The sequence below is a fragment of the Heteronotia binoei genome, chromosome 13 (assembly GCF_032191835.1).
Source record: "Heteronotia binoei isolate CCM8104 ecotype False Entrance Well chromosome 13, APGP_CSIRO_Hbin_v1, whole genome shotgun sequence".
Lineage (NCBI taxonomy): Eukaryota > Metazoa > Chordata > Lepidosauria > Squamata > Gekkonidae > Heteronotia > Heteronotia binoei.
In genome coordinates this window covers 13,416,628-13,442,451 of record NC_083235.1, presented here as the reverse complement: position 1 = coordinate 13,442,451, position 25,824 = coordinate 13,416,628, and the positions used below count along the sequence as shown (strand labels likewise).

Sequence of the window (25,824 nt, the reverse complement as noted above, 5' to 3'; positions counted from 1 at the left end):
GCCAGTGTGGAAGCACAGGGGATTGCTCAGAGGCTGTTCGGCCTCAGGGCAGGTCAACAGGTAGGGAGAAGAGGGGCTGAATGAAAGGGGGGGTGTGAGGTGGGGAGGGGGAAGGCTCGGGGGGGGGAGGCTGCCTCTTTGACCTTCCTTTTTCACCATTCTGCCTCTCAAAGGATCGTCAGAACAGGTATGAACAGTCTCCTGGTAATTAATTAGAGAGGGGCGGTGGCTCAGTGGTAGAGCATCTGCTTGGGAAGCAGAAGGTCCCAGGTTCAATCCCCAGCATCTCCAACTAAAAAGGGTCCAGGCAAATAGGTGTGAAAAACCTCAGCTTGAGACCCTGGAGAGTGGCTGCCAGTCTGAGTAGACAGTACTGACTTTGCCCCAGGTTCAATCCCCGGTATCTTCAACTAAAAAGGGTCCAGGCAAATAGGTGTGAAAAACCTCAGCTTGAGTCCCTGGAGAGCTTCTTCCAGTCTGAGTAGACAATATGGACTTTGGGGAGGGACGGTGGCTCAGTGGTAGAGCATCTGCTTGGGAAGCAGAAGGTCCCAGGTTTAATCCCCAGCATCTCCAACTAAAAAGGGTCCAGGCAAGTAGGTGTGAAAAACCTCAGCCTGAGACCCTGGAGAGCCACTGCCAGTCTGAGTAGACAATACTGACTTTGATGGACCCAGAGTCTGATTCAGTAGAAGGCAGCTTCATATGTTCAAGTTGTGGTGTGTTGATTCCTTTGACTTTGGCTCTGGGTGGTTGGGTTCTTTCCTCTCCTTTATGTAACCCCCCTCTATCCAGTTTCTTCATGGTCAGTCCTTGGAGACCCCCTGGCCAACTCCGGCTTTCCAAGGAGTGCCATCTGTCCCCCTTCCGCCGTTGACACTCCAGTTAGAGCAGCCAGCCTCCAGATGGATACATTTTGTATTTAGGAGGAATTAAAATTATTCCAAGCATTGCACTTTAAATGAGACCGTATGGCTGCAGTCACGCACACGCTAAATCATAGACTTTCTATCCACTTTAAGGGCACTTTCCAGCTGGATTTTACTGTGGGAACTGGCAAAATCCCGTTGGAAAGTGGATCAGACGTGCATTATTCAGTGTGTGTGATCGCAGCCTTTGTGAACTAAAATTATCCAAGCGTTTGCACATTAAAAGAAACTGGATTGTATTAGTGATATATTCTGTGCTACTGATGTATGGATTTCTGTAAATCTATTTTGGGTTGTTTAGCGTATTATTCCTAAACTGAGTTTGGAATGGTCTTAGTTATGTATGTTCACAGTGTTTTGCTCCTTTGGTTGTTACTGGGAGGGGGAGGCTGAGCTTCTTCTGGAACTACAGCTGATCTTCTGACCAACGTCCCCTCTAAGCTGCAGAGTCTTGCGAGAAAAACATTCTGCTTTGTGAGCTACTGGCCTTAAAGTTGTGAGCTACTGGCACTGCATAAATTAGTGTGCTCTGGGGTCATCCTTCCTGAGCTGAGACAAGAATGTGTGAGCTGGAGGCTAAAAATCTGTGAGCTAGCTCACGCTAACTCAGCTTAGAGAGAACACTGCTTATGACTACAGGGATCAGTTCCCCAATGGCAATGTTGAAGGATGAACTCTGTGGCCTTATACCCCACTGAGGCCTCTTCCCTCCCCAGTTTCTACCCCCCCAAATCTCCAGGGATTTCCCAACTGAGATGTGGCAACCCCAATCGGTGTGGGTCTGCTATAGCTTTGTGCATTTCACTATGTTGTAGTAACCTGTTAGTCCCGTACTGGGTAAGGAGAAGCCTCTCCCTATGGTTGAGGGGATTTCAGCACGGGATAGCCATTCATGTACCTCACTGTCCAGGCTATTCTTGGAAATGGGGATGATCAGCAAAAGCTGTTCCGCTTCGAATCCTGATCAGCTTATTTCACCATGTTGTTTTGACTGTTTTTGCTCAGTGATGGTGGGAAATATTTTGCTGTGGACACAAGACTGAGCTGCCCATGATGCCTGTAGATCAAGATGGGTTAGGGTTGCCAATCCCCAGGTGGGGGCAGGGGATCTCCGGGTTTGGAGGCCCTCCCCCCACTTCAGGATCATCCGAAAGCAGGGAGGGGGCAGGGAAATGTCTGCTGGGCACTCCATTATTCCCTATGGAGACCAATGTCGATGAGCATCGAAAGTGGATTAAAAGTGCATTATTTAGTGTTTGTAGGATGGAAGACTGTATTAGGGTTGCCAATCCCCAGGTGGGAGCAGGGGATTCCCCCGGTTTGGAGGCTCTTCCTCCACTTCAGGGTCATCAGAAAGCGGGGCGGGGCGGGGGAGAAATGTCTACTGGCCAATCCATTTAACCTATGGAGACTGATTCCCATAAGGTATAATGGAGAATCAATTGATGGGTATTTGGGCTCTGGTGGGGGGGCTGTTTTTTGAGGTAGAGGCACCAAATTTTCAGCATAGCATCCAGTGCTTCTGCTCAAAACATCCACCAAGTTTCAAAATGATTGGACCAGAGCCCCAGATACCCGTGGATCAATTCTCCATTATACCCTATGGGAATCAGTCTCCATAGGGAATAATGGCGTGCCCAACAGACATTTCCCTCTCCCTCCCCCACTTTCTGATGACCCCTGCCCCCACCTGGGGATTGGCAACTGTATATGAGCCCCCAAAGAAGGCGCCCCTATCCATTATTTCCAATGGAGGGAAGGCATTTAAAAGGCGGGCGGTCCCTTTCAATGTGATGGCCAGAACTCCTTTTCGAGTTCAGTCCTGCTTGTCACACCCCTGCTCCTGGCTTCACCCCCAAAGTTCCCAGATATTTCTTGAGTCAGACCTGGCAACCTTAGACTGTATGGCAGTAAACCCTACTGAACTCTCTCCCCGGACTCCACACTCAAAATCTCCAAGAATTTCCCCATCCATATCAGGTACCCCTGTTCAGCATGCTCCCCTAAGGCGCAGGAGCAGGGATTTGTTTTGTAGCAGGAACTCCTTTGCATATTAGGCCACACCCCCTGATGTAGCCAATCCTCCTGGAGCTTACAGGGCTCTTCGTACAGGACCTATTGTAAGCTCCAGGAGGATTGGCTACATTGGGGCTGCTGCCTAATAGGCAAAGGAGTTCCTGATACAAAAAAAGGCCCTGGCCAGAATCCATCCCACTGAGCTCTCTGGCGTCATCATCCCAGCTGGGGCTGGGTGTGTCTTCTGCGAAACTGATAACTCTGCGCTTATCAACTCTTAACGGATACTCACTGCCACCCGGTGACATCTTGCTGTACCACATATCTCTGCACTCCAAATGTTCATTCCTCTTAAGAAGAAGTAGAAGAAAATATTGGATTTATACCCCGCCCTCCGCTCTGAATGTCAGAGTGTCTTATGGTCTCCTTTACCTTCTTCCCCCCACCACAACAGACACCCTTGTGAGGTAGGTGGGGCTGAGAGAGCTCTCCCAGAGGCTGCCCTTTCAAGGACAGAGTCTCAGAGTGGCCTACAATCTCCTTTACCTTCCTCCCCCACAACAGACACCCTTGTGAGGTGGGTGGGGCTGAGAGTGCTCTCCCAGTGGCTGCCCTTTCAAGGACAGAGTCTCAGAGCGGCCCACAATCTCCTTTCCCCACAACAGACACCCTTGTGAGGTAGGTGGGGCTGAGAGAGCTCTCCCAGAGGCTGCCCTTTCAAGGACAGAGTCTCAAAGTGGCCTACAATCTCCTTTACCTTCCTCCCCCACAACAGACACCCTTGTGAGGTGGGTGGGGCTGAGAGAGCTCTCCCAGTGGCTGCCCTTTCAAGGACAGAGTCTCAGTGGCCTACAATCTCCTTTCCCTTCTTTCCCCACAACAGACACCCTTGTGAGGTAGGTGGGGCTGAGAGAGCTCTCCCAGAGGCTGCCCTTTCAAGGACAAAGTCTCAAAGTGGCCCACAATCTCCTTTACCTTCCTCCCCCCAACAGACACCCTTGTGAGGTAGGTGGGGCTGAGAGAGCTCTCCCAGAGGCTGCCCTTTCAAGGACAGAGTCTCAGAGTGGCCTACAATCTCCTTTCCCTTCTTTCCCCACAACAGACGCCCTGTGAGGTGGGTGGGGCTGGAGAGCTCTCCCAGAGGCTGCCCTTTCAAGGCTGCTGAGATTCAGAGTGTAGGGCAGGGTATAAATCCAATATCATCTTCTTCTTCTTTGATTCTATGATTCCTGCAGTCCAGGAATGTGCTTTATAAGAGTGTACCCTGTATCGAGAGTATTATGTGCTATTGAGTGTTGAGTATTACTTGTGTATGGTTGTAAAGAGTCAAAGAACAGTTTTAGTTTTAAGGTATGGTTCTCCCTGGTCCTTTCCTCTGGAGGCCTGAGTTCCCTAGCCTGAGATATCCCCCAACCCGTGGATCTCTTCTTCTCTCTTTTCCTGGGTAGCAAAATTGGCAGGATGGCCGCCCTTCTTCAGCGCTGCCCCTTTCTGAGCCGGGACCCGACCGTCTTCCTCCGCAAAGCTCGCCCTCTGCTGGTGACTAGTGCTCAGCGCTGCCCAGTGATGGTGACCCGCACCTTCTCTTGCTCCGTTTTGGATCTGCAACGTGGAAAAGTGCCTTGCGAGGAGAAAGGTGAGACCCAGGGTGGACCCGAGAGATACTGTCCCCCCCCACAATAGTACTTCAATAGATCCAGGCGGGCAACAAAACAAAGGCAGAGTCCAGTGGCACCCTTAAGAACAACAAAGTTGACATCTGAGGAAGCGGCCATGGACATCAGAACCTTGAATAAAACTTTGTTGGTCTTAAAGGTGACCAACCTTTAAAAGAGGTAAAAAGGCCTCTGAATGTGGAGGCTTTCTGAATCCCAGAGCCAGGGGACAACACCAGGGGAAGGCCTCGGCCTCTCTGCCCTGTTGTTGGCCCCTCAGAAGAACTAGTTGGCCACTGTGTGAGACGGGATGCTGGACTAAATGAACCACTGGTCTGATCCAGCAGGGGCTCGTCTGATGTTCTTGTGAAGACCTCGGCCTCTCTGCCCTTTTGTTGGCCCTCCAGAAGAACTGTGTGGCCACTGTGTGTGAGAGAGTCCAGCGGGGCTCTTCTGATGTTCTGATGAAGGCCTCAGCCTCTCTGCCCTGTTGTTGGCCACTGGTTGGCCACTGTGTGGGAAATAGGATGCTGGACTAGATGGACCACTGGTCTGATCCCCCAGGGTTCTTCTGATGTTCTTATCAGGGGAAGGCCTCAGCCTCTATAACATGCTCTTTAACTTGTTCATTAATGATTTGGAGTTGGGAGTAAGCAGTGAAGTGGCTAAGTTTGCAGATGACACTAAATTGTTCAGGGTGGTGAGAACCAGAGAGGATTGTGAGGAACTCCAAAGGGATCTGTTGAGGCTGGGTGAGTGGGTGTCAACGTGGCCAAGTGCAAAATAATGCACATTGGGGCAAAAAACCCCAGCTACAAATACAAGTTGATGGGGTGTGAACTGGCAGAGACTGACCACGAGAGAAATCTTGGGATCGTGGTAGATAACTCACTGAAAATGTCAAGACAGTGTGCAATTGCAATAAAAAAGGCCAACGCCATGCTGGGAATTATTAGGAAGGAAATTGAAAACAAATCAGCCAGTATCATAATGCCCCTGTATAAATCGATGGTGTGGTCTCATTTGGAATACTGTGTACAATTCTGGTCACCGCACCTCAAAAAGGATATTATAGCATTGGAGAAAGTCCAGAAAAGGGCAACTGGAATGATTAAAGGTTTGGAACACTTTCCCTATGAAGAAAGGTTAAAACGCTTGGGGCTCTTTAGCTTGGAGAAACTTTGACTGCGGGGTGAGATGATAGAGGTTTACAATATTATGCATGGGATGGAGAAAGTAGAGAAAGAAGTACTTTTCTCCCTTTCTTACAATACAAGAACTCGTGGGCATTCAATGAAATTGCTAAGCAGTTGGGTTAGAACAGATAAAAGGAAGTACTTCTTCACCCAAAGGATGATTAACATGTGGAATTCACTGCCACAGGAGGTGGTGGCGACTACAAGCATAGCCAGCGTCAAGAGGGGATTGGATAAAAATATGGAGCAGAGGTCCATCAGTGGCTATTGGCCACAGCATATTGTTGGAACTGTCTGGGGCAGTGATGCTCTGTATTCTTGGTACTTTTGTGGGGGGGGGAGCAAAGTGGAAGGACTTCTAACCCCACTTGTGAACCTCCTGATGGCACTTGGGGGTTTTTTGGCCACTGTGTGACACAGAGTCTTGGACTGGATGGGCCATTGGTCTGATCCAACATGGCTTCTCTTATGTTCTATGCCCTGTGGTTGACCACTGTGTGAGACAGGAGGCTGGACTAGATGGACCCTCACTGGTCTGATCCAGCAGTGCTCTTCTGATGTTCTTATGAAGGCCTCGGCCTCTCTGCCCTGTTGTTGGCCCTCCAGAAGAACTGATTGGCCACTGTGTGAGACAAGATACTGGACTAGGTGGACCACTGGTCTGATCCAGCAGGGCTCTTCTGATGTTCTTATGAAGGCCTCAGCCTCTCTGCCCTGTTGTTGGCCCTCCAGAGGAACTGGTTGTCCAACGGTGTGAGACAGAATGCTGGACTAGATGGACCACTGGTCTGATCCAGCAGGGCTCTTCTGATGTCCTTATGTATTCCAGGGCTATTTTAATATCTCTTTTGTCCCCCACTAAAGGGGTAGTGTTGTATATGTGCTTAGAATTGTATCTATAAGCTGGAGTTCTTGCCTGGCTCACTGGGGCCTGAAGGACAGAGCTTGGGGGACTTGGGAACAACAGGCAGCAGGATCCAAATCCTGCTGCCCTGCTCCAATCAAGAGCCTCCGACTGGTTTGAATGGTCCAGTCACAAGCAGTGCGGGAACTTTGGGTGTGTATATATAGAGGGCCCTGCGGCCCTAGCAGTCAGTCTTTGTAGGCAGCGCTATACCATGCTGTATTCAATAAAAGACCTATGTTCACTACCACCTCACCTCATGACTGTATAGAACCCACTATATTATAGGGGGGGCAGTTTTGCAGACTGCCTGACAAGACCCCTGAATTCTCTCTCTCTCCCTCTTTTTCTTCCTCTCCAGGCTCTGAGCCTCTCCCTGCCACTCAGTGCCCCTTCATAGAATCCGAGCGCCAGGGTGGGCATAAGGCCTTTGTGCAAGAGGCGAAACCCGAGCTCCAGGAGGATATCCAAACTTTCAAGTCAGGTACAAAGCAAGGTTGCCAACTCTGGGTTGGGAAATTCCTGGAGATTTGGGAGGGGCGGGGGTAGCCTGGGGTTTGAAAAGAAGAGGGACAGCAAGGAATAATGCCAGAGGGTCCACTCTCCGAAGCCGCCATTTTATCCAGGGGAACTGATCTCTTGTCTTCTGGAGATCAGTTAGGCTTCCCAAACCTCCCGCCCTGGCGGGAGACCCCAGGATTTCCACCCTCTTCCCCCTCTCCCCAAAAAAGCGGAAGCGGGGGGAGGGGGGAAACGGCGCCGGGGAGCATGGCGAGCCGCCCGATCCTGGAGCGGGCGAGGCTGCCGTGCCGCTGCCGCCCCCTCCCCGCCCACCACAGCTGCTCCTCCAAGATGGGCCCAGGCTGTGCCCATCTCGGAGGAGCAGCCAAGAGCAGCGCAGGCAAAAACAGAGAAGGGGACGGCGAGGCAGGCCAGGAGCATGGCGAGCCGCGAATCCGGGCCCTTCTAGGACCCGGACTCGCGACTCGCCACGCCCCTGGCCCGCCTCCACTCCCCCTCCGATTCCACCCCAGAGGCAGAGTGGGCAAGGCTGCCGCGCCGCTGCCGCCTCTTCTCCACTCGCCGTGGCTGCTCCTCCAAGATGGGCTCAGGCTGAGCCCATCTCAGAAGAGCAGCCACGGCGAGTGGAGAAGAGGCGGCAGCGGCGCAGTGGCGTTGCCCGCTCCGAGACGCCGTTCCCCCCTCCCCCCTAGCTCCACCCCAGTGTCTCCTGGCTCCACCTCTAAAGTCCCCAGATATTTCTGGGGTTGGACTTGGCAACCCTAAGATCAGTTGTAGTTAGGGTTGCCAAGTCCAATTCAAGAAATATCTGGGGACTTTGGGGGTGGAGCCAGGAGACTTTGGGGGTGGAGCCAAGAGCAAGTTTGCGACAAGCAGGATTGAACTCCAAAGGGAATTCTGGCCACCACATTCAAAGGGACCGCACACCTTTTAAATGCCTTCCCTCCATTGGAAATAATGAAGGATAGGAGCACCTTCTTTGAGAGCTCATAGAACTGGACCCCCTGGTCCAATCCTTTTGAAACTTGGAGGGTATTTTAGGGAGAGGCATTGGATGCAATGTGGCAAATTTGGTGCATCTACCTCAAAAGGCAGCTCCTCCACAGCCCGAGATATCCACAGATCAATTCTCCATTATACCCTATGGGAATACTTGGAGGATATTTTGGGTAGAGGCACTGGATAGTATGCTGAAACTTTGATGCCTCTACCTCAAAAAGCAGCCCCTCCCAGAGCCCAAGATACCCACGAATCAATTCTCCAATATACTCTATGGGAATCGGTCTCCGCAGGGAATAATGGAGTGCCCAGCAGACATTTCCCCCCCTCCTCTTTCTGATGAGGGGGAGGGCCTCCGAACCAGGGGATCCCCTGCCCCCACCTGGGGAACAGCACCCCTAGTTGTAGTTCTCGGAAATCTCCTGGCCCTACCTGGAAGTTGGCAAGCCTCGTCCAAAGCACCACTCAAACTCGCCTCTCAGCCTCTTCTTTTGCGGTTCAGGGATGCTGGGCTCTCTTCTCCGGGAGGTGCAAACCAGTCTCCGAAGGAACTTGCTGGACTCCGAGGAAGTAACCCACCTCATCCGGGACAACATGCCAGGTAGGCGGGTACTTGGTGGTTGGGGATAGCAAGACTGCAAGAATGTGGGTGAACATTTCTTAAAGGCACCTTACCAATTTTTTTCGAAATCGTATTCTATTGAAACTCATAGATAGAACAGGTCAAATAACTATTCAACAATTTAACACCGTCTTTAACAAAATGTAATGGAGCCCCGTGGCGCAGAGTGTTAAAGCTGCAGTACTGCAGTCCTAAGCTCTGCTCGCGACCTGAGTTCAATTGCAGCAGAAGCTGGGTTCGGGCAGCCGGCTCCAGGTTGACTCAGCCTTCCATCCTTCCGAGGTTGGTAAAATGAGTCTCCAGCTCGCTGGAGGGAAAGGGTAGATGACTGGGGAAGGCAATGGCAAATCACCCCGTAAAAAGTCTGCCGTGAAAACGTTGTGAAAGCAACGTCAGCCCAGAGTCGGAAACGACTGGTCCTTGCACAGGGGACCACCTTTACCTTTTTAAAACAAAATGTGCACATATACACCAATTTTTAAACATCCTTAAGGTCGCAGTCCCTCTTGAAGTAGATAACACATCCTGGAAACATCACGCTCTTCCTTGCAGATAAAGCACAAGCCTGGATTTCCAGCTGGTGATGAAGTGGACCAGGTAACGCTGGTAGACTGCAAATAGCCATATTTCTTCCAAGACCAGGATTTTTTTAATAGCAGGAATGCACAGGAACATAGTTCCAGCTGGCTTGGCATCAGGAAAAAGGAAAGGTCCCCTGTGCAAGCACCAGTTGTTTCTGACTCTGGGGTGCTTCCACAATGTTTTCACAGTAGACTTTTTACAGGGTGGTTTGCCATTGCCTTCCCTAGTCATCTACACTTCCCCCCCAGCAAGCTGGGTCCTCATTTGACCGACCTCGGAAGGATGGAAGGTTGAGTCAACCTTGAGCCGGCTACCTGAAAACCCAGCTTCCACTGGAGATCAAACTCAGGTCGTGAGCAGAGCTTAGGACTGCAGTACTGCAGCTTTAACACTCTGTGCCGCAGGGCATTAGGGGGTGTGTCCTAATATGTGGTTGGGCATGGCAGCAACGTCACCTGACTCTCTGTCCTTGAGAGACATCTTACAGCTAACAGAAGGCAGCTAACGTTCAAGTAGACTGTCTCGTATTCATCCTTTATTTGTGGAATAAAGAAGAAACTGTAAGTTTCACACTGTGTGTTTCTCACAAACTGAGCTCCTTTCCTGAGACTTTTTTAACACATGAAGCTGCCTTGGTCCATCAAAGGGAGTATTGCCTACTCAGACTGACAGCAGCTCTCCAGGATCTCAGGTCAAGCTCTTTCACATCACCTCCTGCCTGGTCTTTTTAACTGGAGATGCCAGGGATTGAACCTGGGACCTTTCGCATGCCAAGCAGAGGCTCTACCAGGGTCTCAGGTCCAGGTCTTTCTTATCACCGCCTGCCTTGTCCTTTTAACTGGAGATGCCGGGGATCGAACCTGAAACCTTCTGCTTGCCAAGCAGAGGCTCTGCCACTGAGCCAGGGTCTCAGGTCCAGGTCTTTCTTATCACCTCCTGCCTGGTCCTTTGAACTGGAGATGCTGGGGATTGAACCTGGGACCTTCAAAGGGTTGTTGTGAGGACAAAATGGAGAACAGTGTGAACTGCTTTGTTTCCCTACTGAGAAAAGTGTCAGGGGACAAAGGAAGGAAATAAATAAATAAACCATCCAGGGCTTTTTAAAAAAGCCCAGCAGGAACGCATTTACATATTAGGCCACACCCCCTGACATCACCATAGCTTCACACTGGGGTTTCTTTGTAGAGAAAAAAATCCAGCAGGAACTCATTTGCATATTAGGCCCCACCCCCTGATGCCAAGCCAGCCGGAACTGCATTCCTGTGCGCTTTGACTCAGAAAAAGCCCTGAAACCCCCCATTAAGCTACACAGTTGTCCACGGTAGAGAAATCTAGAGAGGCACCCTGCAAATGTAAACCAGCCCTTTTACACCCTCGCAGGGAGCTCCGAGTTTGATTATGACGAGTTCTTCAAGGCAAAGATCCTGGAGAAGAAGGAGGACCACACCTACCGGATCTTCAAAACCGTGAATCGCCGGGCTGACGCGTATCCCTTCGCCGAGAACTATTCTTGTGCCGAAACTGAAGCGCAGAAAGTTTCTGTCTGGTGCAGCAACGACTACCTGGGCATGAGCCGCCACCCTCGAGTGCTGGCAGCTGTACGGTGAGAGGCTGTGCCCCCTTCGTCTCCGCCAGGAGTGGTACAGTGTTAGCACATTGGACGAAGGCTTGAGAGACCTGGGTTCAAATCCCACTTGAGTCGTGAAGGCCTCTCGTTCTATTAAGCTCAGTTCATCGATAGAACTGTTGTGTGAGCGGTGAATATTACAGGCCTCCTGAGGTGCGGTGAGGAAGGAACTCAAGTGGAGTTGCCAACCTCCAGGAGGTACCTGGAGATCCCCCACTTTGATACTTGGTCTTCATATGACCAAGATCAGTTCCCCTGGAGAAAATGGCTGCGTTGGAGGGTGGGCACTACGGCATTAGGCTCCGCTGAGGTCCTTCCCCTCCCCAAACCATGCCCTCCCCAGGCTTCGGATTGCCAATCTCCAGGTGGGGACAGGAGACCCCATGGTTTGGAGGCCCTCCCCCTGCTTCAGTCATCAGAAAGTGTTAGGGTTGCCAAGTTCAATTCAAGAAATATCTGGGAACTTTGGGGGTGGAGCCAGGAGACTTTGGGGGTGGAGCCAGGAGACTTTGGGGGTGCAGCCAAGATCAAGACTGTGACAAGCATAATTGAACTCCAAAGGGAGTTCTGGCCATCATATTTAAAGGGATGGCACACCTTTTCAATTCCTTCCTTCCATAGGAAATAATGAAGGATTGGGGCACCTTCTTTTGGGGCTCATAGAATTGGACCCCCTGGTCCAATCTTTTTGAAACTTGGGGGGTATTTTGGGAAGAGGCACTAGATGTTATGCTGAAAATTTGGTGCCTCTACCCCAAAAAACAGCCCCCCCAGAGCCCCAGATACCTGCAGATCAATTCTCCATGATTTTCTATGGGAATAAATCTCCATAGGGAATAATAGAGTTCCCAGCAGACATTTCCCTCCCCTCCCCCTGCTTTCTGACGACCCTGAAGTGGGGGGAGGGCCTCCAAACCGGGGGATCCCCTGCCCCCACCTGGGGATTGGCAACCCTAGAAAGTGTGTGTGTGGGGGGGGAATGTCTGCTGGGCACTCCAGTATTTCCCGTGGAGACTGATTCCCACAGGGGTGGCCAACAGTAGCTCTCCAGATGTTTTTTGCCTACAACTCCCATCAGCCTCAGCCAGCATGGCCAATGGCTGGGGCTGATGGGAGTTGTAGGCAAAAAAATAACTGAAGAGCTACTGTTGGCCACCCCTGCCATAGGGTATAATGGAGAATTAATCTGCGGGTATCTGGGGAAATTTGAGGCAGAGCCACCAAAATTTCAGCATAGCATCCGGTGCCTCTTCCCAAACTACCCTCCGAGTTTCAAAACGATCGGACCAGGGAGTCCGATTCTATGAGCCCCCAAAGAAGGTGCCCCTCTCCTTCATTACTTCCAATGGAGGGAAGGCATTTAAAAGGCATGCGGTCCCTTTCAGTGTGAGGGCCAGCACTCCCTTTGGAGTTCAGTTATCCTGGTCACACCCTTGCTCCTGGCTCCACCCCCAATGTCTCCTGGCTCCACCCCCGAAGTCCCCTGATATTTCTCGAATTGGACTTGGCAACCCTCCTCGGGCTCCATCCCAAAAATCTCCAGATATTTCCCAAACTAGAGCTGGTGGCCCTAAACTCCAGCATGGTAGACAGCTAGCACAACCAGGGTTCCCTCTAAGCTGAGTGAGTGTGAGCTAGCTCACAGGTTTTTTTAGCCTCTGGCTCACACATTTTTGTCTTATTTATTTATTTATTTTTGTAGATTGATAGGCCGCCCTTTCCCATAGTGAGCGGCCCCGTGGCGCAGAGTGGTAAAGCAGCAGTACTGCAGTACTGTGGTCTGAACTCTCTGCTCACGACCTGAGTTCGATCCCGGCGGAAGCTGGGTTCAGGTAGCCGGCCCAAGGTTGACTCAGCCTTCCATCCTTCCGAGGTCGGTAAAAGAAGTACCCAGCTTGCTGAGGGGAAAGTGTAGAGGACTGGGGAAGGCAATGGCAAACCACCCCGTAAAAAATCTGCCGTGAAAACGTTGTGAAAGCAACGTCACCCTAGAGTCGGAAACGACTGGTGCTTGCACAGGGGACCTTTCCTTTCCTTCCCATAGTGGGCTCAGGGCGGCTTCCAACACCTTAAAACAATCAAATCAATTTAAAACAATCAAAACAGTTTAAAATTAAAACAATTATGCCATAGCTCACCGTTAGGTAGGGCCGCAAAGGTGGTATGAACCGATCGATTCACCTGGCTTGTCCCAACCTAGATGTTCAAATCCCGGCTATCTTGGTTTAAAAAAATCTGTACAATGCAGTCGGTGCGGGGGGGCCCTGTTTAAATGATAGGACGCCCGTCTGCCTCAGCCATAAGCCTGATGGAACAGCTCCGTCTTACAGGCCCTCCGGAACGATAACAAATCCTGCTGGGCCCGAACCTCCACTGGGAGCTGATTCCATCAGGTCGGGGCCAGCGCTGAAAAAGCCCTGGCCCTGGTCGAGGCAAGCCGGACGTCCTTTGGGCCAGGGATGGTCAGAAGGTGTTGGCCGGCCAATTGTAGCGACCTCCGGGGCTCATATGGGGAGAGACGGTCCCGCAGGTAATCTGGCCTCAGACCGCACAAGGCTCTGAAGGTCAATACGAAAACCTTAAAGCGAATCCGGTGCTCAATCGGTAGCTGGTGCAGACCACGCTTGGAGATGTGTTTTAAAGAGAGCAATGCCTTCTCCAAGACAGGGCGGTGGGGACTTAGAGAGCTGCACAATATGTTACAAGAGTCACATGTGGCTCCCGAGCTGCAGTTTGGCCACCCCTGCCTTAAACCCTTAAAGAATTTCTGCCCCTGATTCTGAAAAGCAATCCCTCACTATTCGCCATTTGTCATTTCCCCCCTTTCTGCTGATATTTCTCAGTCCCGACTTGGAGCAATTCTTCCTGCTTCGTTGGCCGTTGTAGATTTTCTGGGCTGTGTGGCCGTGGTCTTACAACAGCACTACAGATAAGATTAGAATTTCCATAGCCAATCCACGTACTCCAGACCTCACCTGGAGTCTTGTGTTCAGTTTTGGGCACCACATTTTAAGAAGGATATGGACAAGCTGGAACGGGACCAGAGGAGGGCGACGAAGATGGTGAGGGGTCTGGAGACCAATGTCCTATGAGGAAAGGTTGAAGGAGCTGGGCATGTTTAGCCTGGAGAGGAGGCGGCTGAGAGGTGAGAGGATCTTCAAGTCCTTGAAGGGCTGTCCTATAGAGGATGGTGTGGAATTGTTTTCTGTGGCCCCAGAAGGTAGGACCAGAACCAATGGGTTGAAATTAAATCAAAAGAGTTTCCGGTTCAACATGAGGAAGAACTTCCTGATCGTTAGAGTGGTTCCTCAGTGGAACCGGCTTCCTCGGGAGGTGGTGGGCTCTCTTTCCTTGGAGGTTTTTAAACAGAGGCTAGATGGCCATCTGACAGCAATTTGGGAGAACCAGATTTGATTCCCCACTCCTCCACTTGCACCTGCTAGCGTGGCCTTGGGTTAGTCATAGCTCTGGCAGAGGTTGTTTTTGAAAGGGCAGCTGCTGTGAGAGCCCTCTCCAGCCCCACCCACCTTACAGGGTGTCTGTTGTGGGGGAGGAAGGTGAAGGAGATTGTGAGCCACTCTGAGACTCTTCGGAGTGGAGGGCAGGATATAAATCCAATAACTTCTTCTTCTTCTTCAATGTGGATTCTGTGAATTTAGGGGAAGGTATTTGTGAGTTTCCTGCATTGTGCAGGGGGTTGGACTAGATGACCCTGGAAGTCCCTTCCAACTCTATGATTCTATGCAAAGAACCCCCTCAGGTAAGCTCCTCCATTAGCATGTCACAGCTCAGGAAGCTCCCACAAGATAATGACTCAGCCCTTCCCCACCTGCCTGAATGGATATAAATTACCTGCCTACCATCTTCTCAATCTGACCCAGAGAGAACTCCAGTTTTCTGGGTTACACCTCTGAGGATGCCAGTCACAGTTGCTGACGAAACATCAGGTCTCACAATGCCAAGACCACAGCCACACAGCCCAGAAAATCTCTAACAGCCAATGGACTGCGGCCGTGAATGCCTTCGACAACATATTCTTCCTGCTTCGTTCTGCAGTCTTTCGAGAATCTCATTCTCCTCTTTGTTGTCCCAGAGAGACCCTGGATCATCATGGAGCTGGCGCCGGGGGCACCAGGAATATTTCGGGCACCAGCAAGTTCCACGTGGAACTGGAGCAGGAACTGGCCAGCCTGCACAAGAAAGACGCCGCCCTGCTGTTCTCCTCTTGTTTCGTGGCCAATGACTCCACGCTCTTCACCCTGGCCCGCATGATGCCCGGTAACTATGTCTAGGGAAATGCCGTAGGTTAGACCCTCAGGCCAGCCAAAGGGGCCAGTTCCAGGTTTTGGGAAGCCCTGGGCAAAGAGTTCCCATGAGTCCCCTATCTGCTATCATTGACTTCACTCCCCCCTCCCCGGTTGCACCTCCCTTCCCACCCCACCTGCCCGTGTGTCCTCCCCCCTGCTTCCCAGCCTTCCCACCCCCTGACTCTCAGCTGCCCCTATTGCCTGCCCTCCCCTTTGCCTGATAGCATTAGATGGACCAGTGGCCTGATCCAGCAGGGTTCTTCTTATGTTCTTACGAAGGCCTCAGCCTCTGTGCCCTGTTGTCGGCCCTCCAGAGGAACTGGTAGGTCACTGCAGGAGAGAGAGGATGCTGGACTAGATGGACCACTGGTCTGACCCAGCAGGGCTCTTCTGATGTTCTTATGAAGGCCTCGGTCTATCTGCCCTGTTGTTGGCCCTCCACAGAGGAACTGGCTGGCCACTGTGTGAGAAAAAATGCTGGACTAAATGGACCACTGGTTTGATCCAGCAGGGCTCTTCCGATGTTGTTATGAAGGCCTCAGCCTCTAGGCCTTGTTATTGGCCTTCCAGAGGAACTGGTTGGCCATTGTGTGAGGATGCTGGACTAGATGGACCCTCACTGGTCTGATCCAGAAGGGCCCTTCTGATGTTCTTCTGAAGGCCTCAGCCTCTCTACCCTGTGGTTGGCCCTCCAGAGGAACTGGTTGGCTGCCCTGTGAGTGACAGGATGCTGGGCTAGGTGGACTACTGGTGGCTTTTCTGAAGTTCCTTCCATCCCACAGGGTGTGAGATCTACTCAGATGCTGGGAACCATGCCTCCATGATCCAAGGCATCCGGAACAGTGGTGTGCCCAAGTACGTCTTCCGGCATAATGATCCACAGCACCTGGAGGAGCTCCTGAGCCAGGCCAAACCCAGCACCCCAAAGATTGTGGCTTTTGAGACAGTGCACTCCATGGATGGTAGCTGCCAAATCATGTCTTGCCTCCTTTGTTCTTGTGCCCCCTACGGCTCTATCAGATGAGGGCTTGATTGGCGGCCCCAGGTCTGAGCACTAGGTAGGGCTGCCAAGCTCCCAGGCCAGGTTGGGGTTCTCCCACTCAAGAGGCCCCCAACTCGCCAGTCTGCATTGGGCTGGTGAGGGGATCCCCTCTCAACATCGCCGGTGCGATGACGTCACTCACAACATCGTGCGCCAGCCACTCTAGGAGCTTCCAGGAAAACTCCATGGTTTCTCCAGATGCTCTAGCAATTTAGGAGGGAAACTATGGTATCATAGAGTTTCCCTTACAAATTGCTAGAGTGCCTGGGAGGGGGGAACCATAGAGTTTTCTCGGAAGCTCCTAGAGCAGCCGTCGAGCTACATGTCCAGTGCAATGACATCACTTCCAAGTGACATCGTCATGCTCCGCGCGCTATGCATGCATGGAGGAAGTCCCCTGCCAGAGGCCGCAGGGGCTCAGCAAACCTAGCACTATGGGTGTTACACCCGGAGAGTGGAAGGACTGTTCCTCCTTTCCAAGGGCCAGTATTGCTTATGGGGAATGTTACGAGGAAAGAAGGGGAGGGAATAAAAAGCATGTACTGGAGACAACCACAATGACAGAAGACACTGTTTTCAGAGGATATCTGTGTTGGTCTGTGGTGGAGCAGCCAGATTAGAGTCCAGAAGTTCTTATAAGAAAATATTTCTTTACACAGAGAGTGATTAAAATGTGGAATTTGCTGCCAGATGATGTAGTGATGGTCACAGGAGTAGACAGCTTTAAAAGGAGATTCAGTAGATTCACGGAGGAGAGGTTTATCAGGGGCTACTGGCCATATGATGGAGAGGAACCTCCACTTTCAGAAGCTCTGCATCCCAGAGCCAGGAGGCAACATCGAGGGAAAGCTTCAGCCTCTCTGCCCTGTTGTTGGCCATTCAGAGGAACTGGCTGGCCACCTGTGAGGCAGGATGCTGGGCTGCATGGACCACTGGTCAGATCCATCAGGGGCTTCTGATGTTCTTATGAAGGCCTCAGCCTCTCTGCCCTGTTGTTGGCCCTGCAGAGGAACTGGTAGGCCACTGTGTGAGGCAGGATGCTGAACTAGCTAGACTACTGGTCTGATCCAGCAGGGCTCTTCTTATGTTCTTATGAAGGCCTCAGCCTCTCTGCCCTGTTGTTGGCCCTCCAGAGAAACTGGCTGGCCACTGTGTGAAATGAGATTCTGGACTAGATGAACCACTGGTCTGATCCAGCAGGGCTCTTCTGATGTTCTTATGAAGGCCTCAGCCTCTCTGCCCTGCTGTTGGCCCTCCAGAGGAACTGGTTGGCTGCTGTGTGAGACTGGATGCTGGACAAGAAGGACCACTGGTCTGACCCAGCAGGGGTCTCTTCTGACATTCTTAATACCTTAGCAAGACTCTGTGTGCCTCATGCATTAACATAAGAACATAAGAGAAGCCATGTTGGATCAGGCCAATGCCCCATCCAGTCCAACACTCTGTGTCACACAGTGGCCAATATATGTGTGTGTGTGTATATACACACACACACATATACATACATACATATACACCCATACACACGCATTATATACTGTGGCAATATATATTCTCCATTGTCCTTGCGTGTCCCCACAGGTGCCATCTGCCCCCTGGAAGAAATGTGTGACGTGTCCCACCGCTACGGAGCCATCACCTTTGTGGACGAGGTCCACGCTGTGGGACTTTATGGGGCCCGCGGGGCCGGCATTGGCGAACGGGACAAAGTCATGGGCAAGATAGACATCGTCTCCGGCACCCTGGGTGAGTCTGGACAAGCTAAGGGCCACAAAAGGGAGGGAAGAGCTAGATGGCTTAGGCGGGTCCTGGATATGTCTTCACAATGGCACCGCCTGCTCTTCTGAAGCACACAGTAGGTGTCTGGGAAAGTGCCAGCAGGCAGCATGGAGGCTGCAGGCACCATGTTGGAAACTCTGATCTATTATCCAGAGTCCCAGAGAAAGGGCTTTTTTGTAGCAGGAGCTCCTTTGCATATTAGGCCACACCTCCCTGATATAGCCAATCCTCCTGGAGCTTACGGTAGGCCCTGTACGAAGAGCTCTTTCAAGTCGTTTTTTTCTCCTTGTTTTTTTTTCTTCAAAAGAGACATTTCTAGCCCTTGCAGCTGCTACAACAGGGGTGGCCAAACTGTGGCTCTATCACACATATTGTGTGGCTCTCAAAGCCCCCACCGCCCTGTCAGCTGGCTTGGAGAAGACATTTGTCTCTTTAAATCACTTCTCCGAGGCAAGCCAGCTTTTAAAGTTTAATGCATTTAAAGTTACTTTCTTTCCACTTCTCTCTCCCCCATCTACCTACCTACCTTCCTTCCTTCGCACATACTGTGGGGCTCTCAAAGCCCCCATTGCCCATTGGCTGGCTTTGAGAAGGCATTTCTCTCTTTAAATCACTTCTCCAAGGCAAGCCAGAAGTGGCTTGGAGAATGTTTTTAAAGTTACTTTCTTTCCACCTTTCCCTCCATCTATTTGCTTTGCTTTGTCTTCCTTCCTCCCTCCCTTCTTCCTCCCTCCCTCCCTCTTCCTTCCTTCTTTCCTCCCTCTTCCTTGCTTCTTTCCTCCCTCCTTCCCTCTTCCTTCCTTCTTTCCTCCCTCCCTCTTCCTCCCTCCCTCCCTCCTTCATTCCTAAAATGACGATCCCTGGGCCGAGAGAGGTCAAACTCCAAAACACCAGAGTACGGGCCTTTTCAGTTGCGGCACCTGCACTGTGGAACCAGCTTCTGGAGGAAGTGTGGGCCCTGCGGAACCTCGACCAGTTCCGCAGGGCCTGCAAGACCGCCCTTTTTAGACAAGCTTATAACGATATCGACTGCTGAGTTGCTAGGAACAAAGAACCGCCATCTTTAATATTACCTTAACTGGCAGAATCAGCGCCAGAACAGTTTTATTGCTGCCAGATATATATATAATATAACTAAATTATGTATTTTTAACTTAATTAACTGGTTTTTATATGTTTAATTTTGTTAAATCTAATGTTTTATCATTTATGTTAATGTATGAATTGTTGTGAGCCGCCCTGAGCCGCCTAGGCGGGGAGGGCGGGGTAGAAATAAAATCTATTATTATTATTACTATATTCCTTGCTTCCTTCCTTTTTCCTCCCTCCCTCTTTCTTTCTTCCTTCTTTCCTCCCTCCCTCTTCCTTCCCTTCCATCTGATGTTCATGCCTTGCAGCTCTCAAACAGCTGACATTTATTCTATACAGCTCTTACGCTAAGCAAGTTTCGCTACCCCTGTGCTATGACATGCACTGAAAGATAGGGGCAATGTCTGCTGAAACCACAGCTAGTATGATTTCCAGTGACTGAAACAGAGTTGGCCTCTTTGCATTCCTCCATCCCTAAACCAAAGCCCTGAATAACACTAGCTGAGAAATCTTGCAATGCCTTTGTACAGGTTGCAGAGATAAGTTCTTGGCAAAGTTCAGAGAGCCAGTTTGGCGTTGTGGTTAAGTTCTTATCTGGGAGAACCAAGTTTGATCCCCCACTCCTCCGCTTGCAGCTGCCGGAATGGCCTTGGGTCAGCCACAGCTCTCGCAGAGCTGTCCTTGAAAAGGCAGCTTCTGTCAGAGTTCTCTCCGCCCCACTTACTTCACAGGGTGTCTGTTGTGTGTGTGTGTGTGTGCGGGGGGAAGGTAAAAGAGATTGTGGCCGCTCTGAGACTCTGAGATTCAGAGTATAGGGCGGGATATAAATCCAAATCCAATCTCTTCTTGGCAAAGGATTAAGATCGCTCAGATGCAGATGCAAACAAAGGAATTCCCATGAGCGTTCCCTCCAGAATGCAGAGCGGCATACCCAGCTCTTCAGAGACCCCGGAGTGATGCTTTTGTCCCCCTTCCGCAGGAAAAGCTTTCGGCTGTGTGGGCGGCTACGTGGCCAGCACGGCCTCCCTGATTGACACGGTGCGCTCCTACGCGGCCGGATTCATCTTCACCACGGCCCTGCCCCCCACGATGCTGGCCGGAGCCCTGGAGTCGGTCCGGATCCTGAAGAGCCCCGAGGGGCAGATGCTGCGCCGCACCCACCAGCGCAACGTCAAACACATGCGCCAACTGCTCATGGATGCCGGGCTGCCCGTGATCAGCTGCCCCAGCCACATCATCCCTATCCGGGTATGGATTCCTATTGGTGGTCACCAGGGGTGGAATTCTAGCAGGAGCTCCTTTGTATATTAGGCCACACACCCCTGACGTAGCCAATCCACTGAGAGTTTGCAAGGCTATTTTTTGTACGCTCTTGTAGGTGGTCACAAGGGGAAGTGTTCTGTGAAAATCTGCATTTACCTTTTCCACCTTAACCAATCGGCTGCAGGAGTAGATAGATCAAGATAGGTAGTTGCATTAGGCTCTTTCTTACAGTAGAAAAGAGCACCTGTGTGACACAGAGTGTTGGACTGGATGGGCCACTGGCCTAATCCAGGGGTGGGGAACTTTTTCTTTCAAGGGCCATAAGGATATTTATAACATCATTTGCGAGCCATACAAAATTATCCACTTAAAAAAAGTGCTCCGCCAAGGGAGAACGATTCAGGCCAGTAAAATTAATGCAAATAATTGTTTTTCTATTTGAAGTCATGTGGGGAGAGCCTAATCTGGTACACACACACACACGGCCTGCCGCCCTAAGCAAATGCGGGAACTCAGTAGCATATTAGACCACATCCCCTAATATTAGCATATTAGGTCACGCACTCATTAGCATATTAGGCCACACCATCTGGGATAATCAATAAGTAAATGGGAATAAAGGGAAATAAAAGGGAACAAAGAAATGGGGAGAGAAATGGAAAGAAAGGGAAATAAAGAAATGAGGGGGAAACTTACCTGAACTGTGACAGTAACTTTTCCAGGCCCTGCAGCAATTCTGGCCGGCCAGCCAGGCCCCAGGGAGGCTGCCGCACAGCACATCTGGGCCCTGTGATCCCTGCCTGGCCCTGGGGAGGCTGCTGCACAGCGCAGCTGTGCCCCACGATCCTCGTTGGCCATCCAGGCCCCAGGGAGGCTGCCACATGGCTTGGTTCGGCCCAGCAATCTGCGAGGGCCACACCAAGTGACCTTGAGGGCCGTATACAGCCCTCGGGACGGAGGTTCCCCACCCCTGGCCTAATCCAGTATGGCTTCTCTTATGTTACATTAGGTACCAAGATGGGTAGCCATGTTAGTCTATCAGTAGAAGCCCCATGGTGCAGAGTGGTGAAGCTGCAGTACTGCAGTCCAAGCTCTGCTCATGACCTGACTTAGATTCCAGCGCAAGCTGGGTTCAGGTCGCCGGCTCCAGGTTGACTCAGCCTTCCATCCTTCCGAGGTTGGAAAAATGAGTCCCCAGCTTGCTGGGGGTCAAGTGTAGGTGATTGGGGAAGGCAATGGCAAACCACCCCATAACAAAGTCTGCCAAGAAAACGTCCTGATGTGACATTACTCCATGGGTTGGTAACAACCCAGTGCTTGCACAGGGGACTACCTTTACCTTTTTTAGCAGTAGAAAAGAGCAAGAGTCCCGGAGCACTTAAAGACTAACGAATTTATGGCGGGAGAGGAGTTTTCATAAGTCACTGCTCACTTCTTCAGATACCTTCTAATATCAGACTTAGATCCATTTATCACAGCATTCAAAAACCAGCGGGAGGAAACTTTAACCTTCCAGGACGTTCAGCTGCGAACCTAAGAGTAGTGGTTGTCTTACAAAAGGGTTTCAAAGGGAGATTAGAAGGAGAGACTGCTGAACTGCAACTGAGAGCGAAGCTCAAGACAATGCGTCCTCCTGGACTAAATCAAGACCTAGGTTTCCTGTCTCATTACCAATGCTGATTTCTCTATGCCTACTACCCCCTCTGTGTATCACACCTAATCTAATGGTGCCTGCAATTGTCATTTCACCTGCTACTGTCATTTGCGTAAGGCATCTGAAGTCACTCCATTCTCCAAAGATATAAGGACAGAGGAACCCACGTTCTAGCTGTATCTGAAGAAGTGAGCAGTGACTTGCAAAAGCTACCCTGTCACAAATTTTGTTAGTCTTTAAGGTGCTATAGGATACATCAGGGTTAACTTGGCCTGAGACTTCAAGCAACAGGAGCAGGAGGGGGGGGGGAATGTGTAGCTTCGTTTCCCCAGCAGTGTGTGCTTCCCTCCTCAGGTTGGAGACGCAGCCCTGAATACCCGCCTCTGCGACTTGCTTCTGTCCAAACACAACATCTACGTCCAAGCCATCAACTACCCGACCGTGCCTCGGGGGGAGGAGCTGCTGCGGCTGGCCCCTTCCCCTCACCACACCCCCGCCATGATGAACTACTTTGTGGGTAAGTTGATGATACGCTACCACCACCATCAGAAGAGTTTCCGGCTCAACGCTGGGAACTTCCTGACCGTTAGAGTGGTTCCTCAGTGGAACAGGCTTCCTTGGGAGGTGGTGGGCTGTCCTTCCTTGGAGGTTTTGAAACAGAGACTAGATGGCCATTTGACAGCGATGAAGATCCTGTGAATTTAGGGGGAGGGGTTTGTGAGTTTAGAGCGGTTCCTCAGTGGAACAGGCTTCCTCCTTGGGAGGTGGTGGGCTCTCCTTCCTTGGAGGTTTTTCAACAGAGGCTCGATGGCCATCTGACAGCAATGCGGATCCTGTGAATTTAGGGGGAGGTGTTTGTGAGTTTCCTGCATTGTGCAGGGGGTTGGAATAGATGACCCTGGAGGTCCCTTCCAACTCTGTGATTCTATGATTATTGTACAGCAGTGTGTGAAGTATAGCCAGGAGGTCCCAAGATTGTCTGGCAGCCAAAAGTCTGGCACCCTGACCTTGATGGCTCAGGCAAACAGGGCTTTTTTTGTATAGCAGGAACTCCTTTGCATATCAGGCCACACACCCCTGATGTAGCCAGTCCTCCTGGAGCAGGCCCTGTAGGATTGGAGGATTGGCTACATCAGAGTAAGTTCTTAAAAATTTGTAGCTCACTGCTTCAGATCCCTGAAGAAATCTATATATATTATGCACATTAGGAAATGTTTCACTTACTTAAAATTAATAAATTCAAGTGGGTACCCATGTTGATCTGAACCTGCTGGATCAGACCAGTGGTCCATCTAGTCCAGCATCCCGTCTCACACAGTGGCCAACCAGTTCCTCTGGAGGGCCAACAACAGGGTGGCTGAGGCCTTCCCCTGGTAAGAACATCAGAAGAGTCCTGCCGGATCAGACCAGTGGTCCATCTAGTCCAGCATCATGTCTCACACAGTGGCCAACCAGTTCCTCTGAGGGACCAACAACAGGGCACAGAGGCCAAGGCCTTCATAAGAATATCAGAAGAGCCCTGCTGGATCAGACCAGTGGTCCATCTAGTCCAGCATCCTGTCTCACACAGTGGCCACCAAGTTCCTCTGGAGGGCCAACAATAGGGCAGAGAGTCTGAAGCCTTCATAAGAACATCAGAAGAGCACTGCTGGATCAGACCAGGGGTCCATCTAATCCAGCATCCTGTCTCACACAGTGGCCACCAAGTTCCTCTGGAGGGCCAACAATAGGGCAGAGAGGCCGAGGCCTTCATGAGAACAGCAGAAGAGCCCTGCTGGATCAGACCAGTGGTCCATCTAGTCCAGCATCCTGTCTCACACAGTGGCCATCAAGTTCCTCTGGAGGGCCAACAATAGGGCAGGGAGGCCGAGGCCTTCATGAGAACATCAGAAGAGCCCTGCTGGATCAGACCAGTGAGGGTCCATCTAGTCCAGCATCCTGTCTCACACAGTGGCCACCAAGTTCCTCTGGAGGGCCAGCAACAGGGCGGAGAGGCCGAGGCCTTCATGAGAACATCAGAAGAGCCCTACCAGTTCAGACCAGTGGTCCATCTAGTCCAGCATCCTAAGAACATAAGAACATAAGAGAAGCCATGTTGGATCAGGCCAACGGCCCATCAAGTCCAACACTCTGTGTCACACAGTGGCAAAAAATTTTATATACACACATACACTGTGGCTAATAGCCACTGATGGACCTGTGCTCCATATTTTTATCTAAACCCCTCTTGAAGGTGGCTATACTTGTGGCCGCCACCACCTCCTGTGGCAGTGAATTCCACATGTTAATCACCCTTTGGGTGAAGAAGTACTTCCTTTTATCCGTTTTAACCTTTCTGCTCAGCAATTTCATCGAATGCCCATTGTATTGTGAGAAAGGGAGAAAAGTACTTCTTTCTCTACTTTCTCCATCCCATGCATTATCTTGTAAACCTCTATCATGTCACCCCGCAGTCGACGTTTCTCCAAGCTAAAGAGTCCCAAGCGTTTCAACCTTTCTTCATAGGGAAAGTGCTCCAGCCCTTTAATCATTCTAGCCTTTTAATCATCCTGTCTCACACAGTGGTCAACCAGTTCCTCTGGAGGGCCAACAACAGGGCAGAGAGGCTGAGGCCTTCATAAGAACATCAGAAGAGCCCTGCTGGATCAGACCAGTGGTCCATCTAGTCCAGCATCTGGCTCACACAGTGGCCAACCAGTTCCTCTGGAGGGCCAAAAACAGGGCAGAGAGGCCGAGGCCTTCCTAAGAACATCAGAAGAGCACTGCTGGATCAGACCAGTGGCCCAACCAGTCCAGCATCCTGCCTCACACAGTGGCCAACCAATTCCTCTGGAGGGCATAGAGTCCGAGGCCTTCTCCTGATGTTGCCTCCTGGCTCTGGGATGCAGAGGCTTAGTGCCTCTGAATGTGGAGCTGCCCCTCAGTCACCATGGCTAGTAGCCATTGATAGACCTCTCCTCCATGAATCTATCTAATCCCCCTTTTAAGCTGTTTATGCCTGTGGCCATCACTACACTCTCACTACAATCCCACATTTTAACCGCTCTCTGTGTAAAGAAACATTTCCATTGGTCCTTCCTGAAGCCCACCAGCTTCATTGGATGCCCTTGAGTTCCAGTCTTATGGGAGAGGGAGAAGAACTTCTAATATGGTAGCCTGGTCCTACAAATGCCTTCCTAATGGCCGCCTCTCTCTCCGTCTCCTTTCCAGAAAAGCTGCTGGCGGGCTGGCGTGAGGTGGGCCTCCCCTTGCACAACGTCGCCTCTCCCAAGTGCAACTTCTGCCACCACCCGGTCCATTTCGCCCTGATGAGCGAGTGGGAGCAGGATTACTTTGGCAACATGAGGCCCCAATACATCTCCCTTTCCGCCTGAGCGGCAGACCGGGACAACCTCAACAAGAAGGAAGATCGGAGCCTGCTACGAAACCAAGCTGGTGCCGCAAAGCAATAAAGTTCAATCGCTGGGCCCGACTCCCACTGGTGTCTTCAAGCATCCAGACTAGAAGCAACACACACACACACACACACCACAAAGACCTTCCAATGCACCCACAAGCAAGGACCGCCGCACTATTACTAAACAGGGGCTAGATGGCCATCTGACAGCAATGAAGATCCTGTTAATTTAGGGGGAGGC

At 51.2% G+C, this 25,824-nt stretch overlaps 1 protein-coding gene across 1 annotated transcript; it reads left to right on the top strand.

Moving 5' to 3' along the window:
* Positions 1–25,656, top strand: ALAS2 (5'-aminolevulinate synthase 2). The gene is made up of 11 exons (XM_060252918.1): positions 1–60; positions 4,394–4,581; positions 7,062–7,184; positions 8,724–8,822; positions 10,806–11,028; positions 15,146–15,330; positions 16,142–16,321; positions 17,983–18,147; positions 20,249–20,517; positions 22,541–22,703; positions 25,397–25,656. The coding sequence occupies exons 2-11, from the start codon at positions 4,407–4,409 to the stop codon at positions 25,558–25,560; spliced, it is 1,746 nt and encodes a 581-aa protein (XP_060108901.1). The 5' UTR covers positions 1–60; positions 4,394–4,406; the 3' UTR covers positions 25,561–25,656.
* The last annotated feature ends 168 nt before the right edge of the window (positions 25,657–25,824 follow it).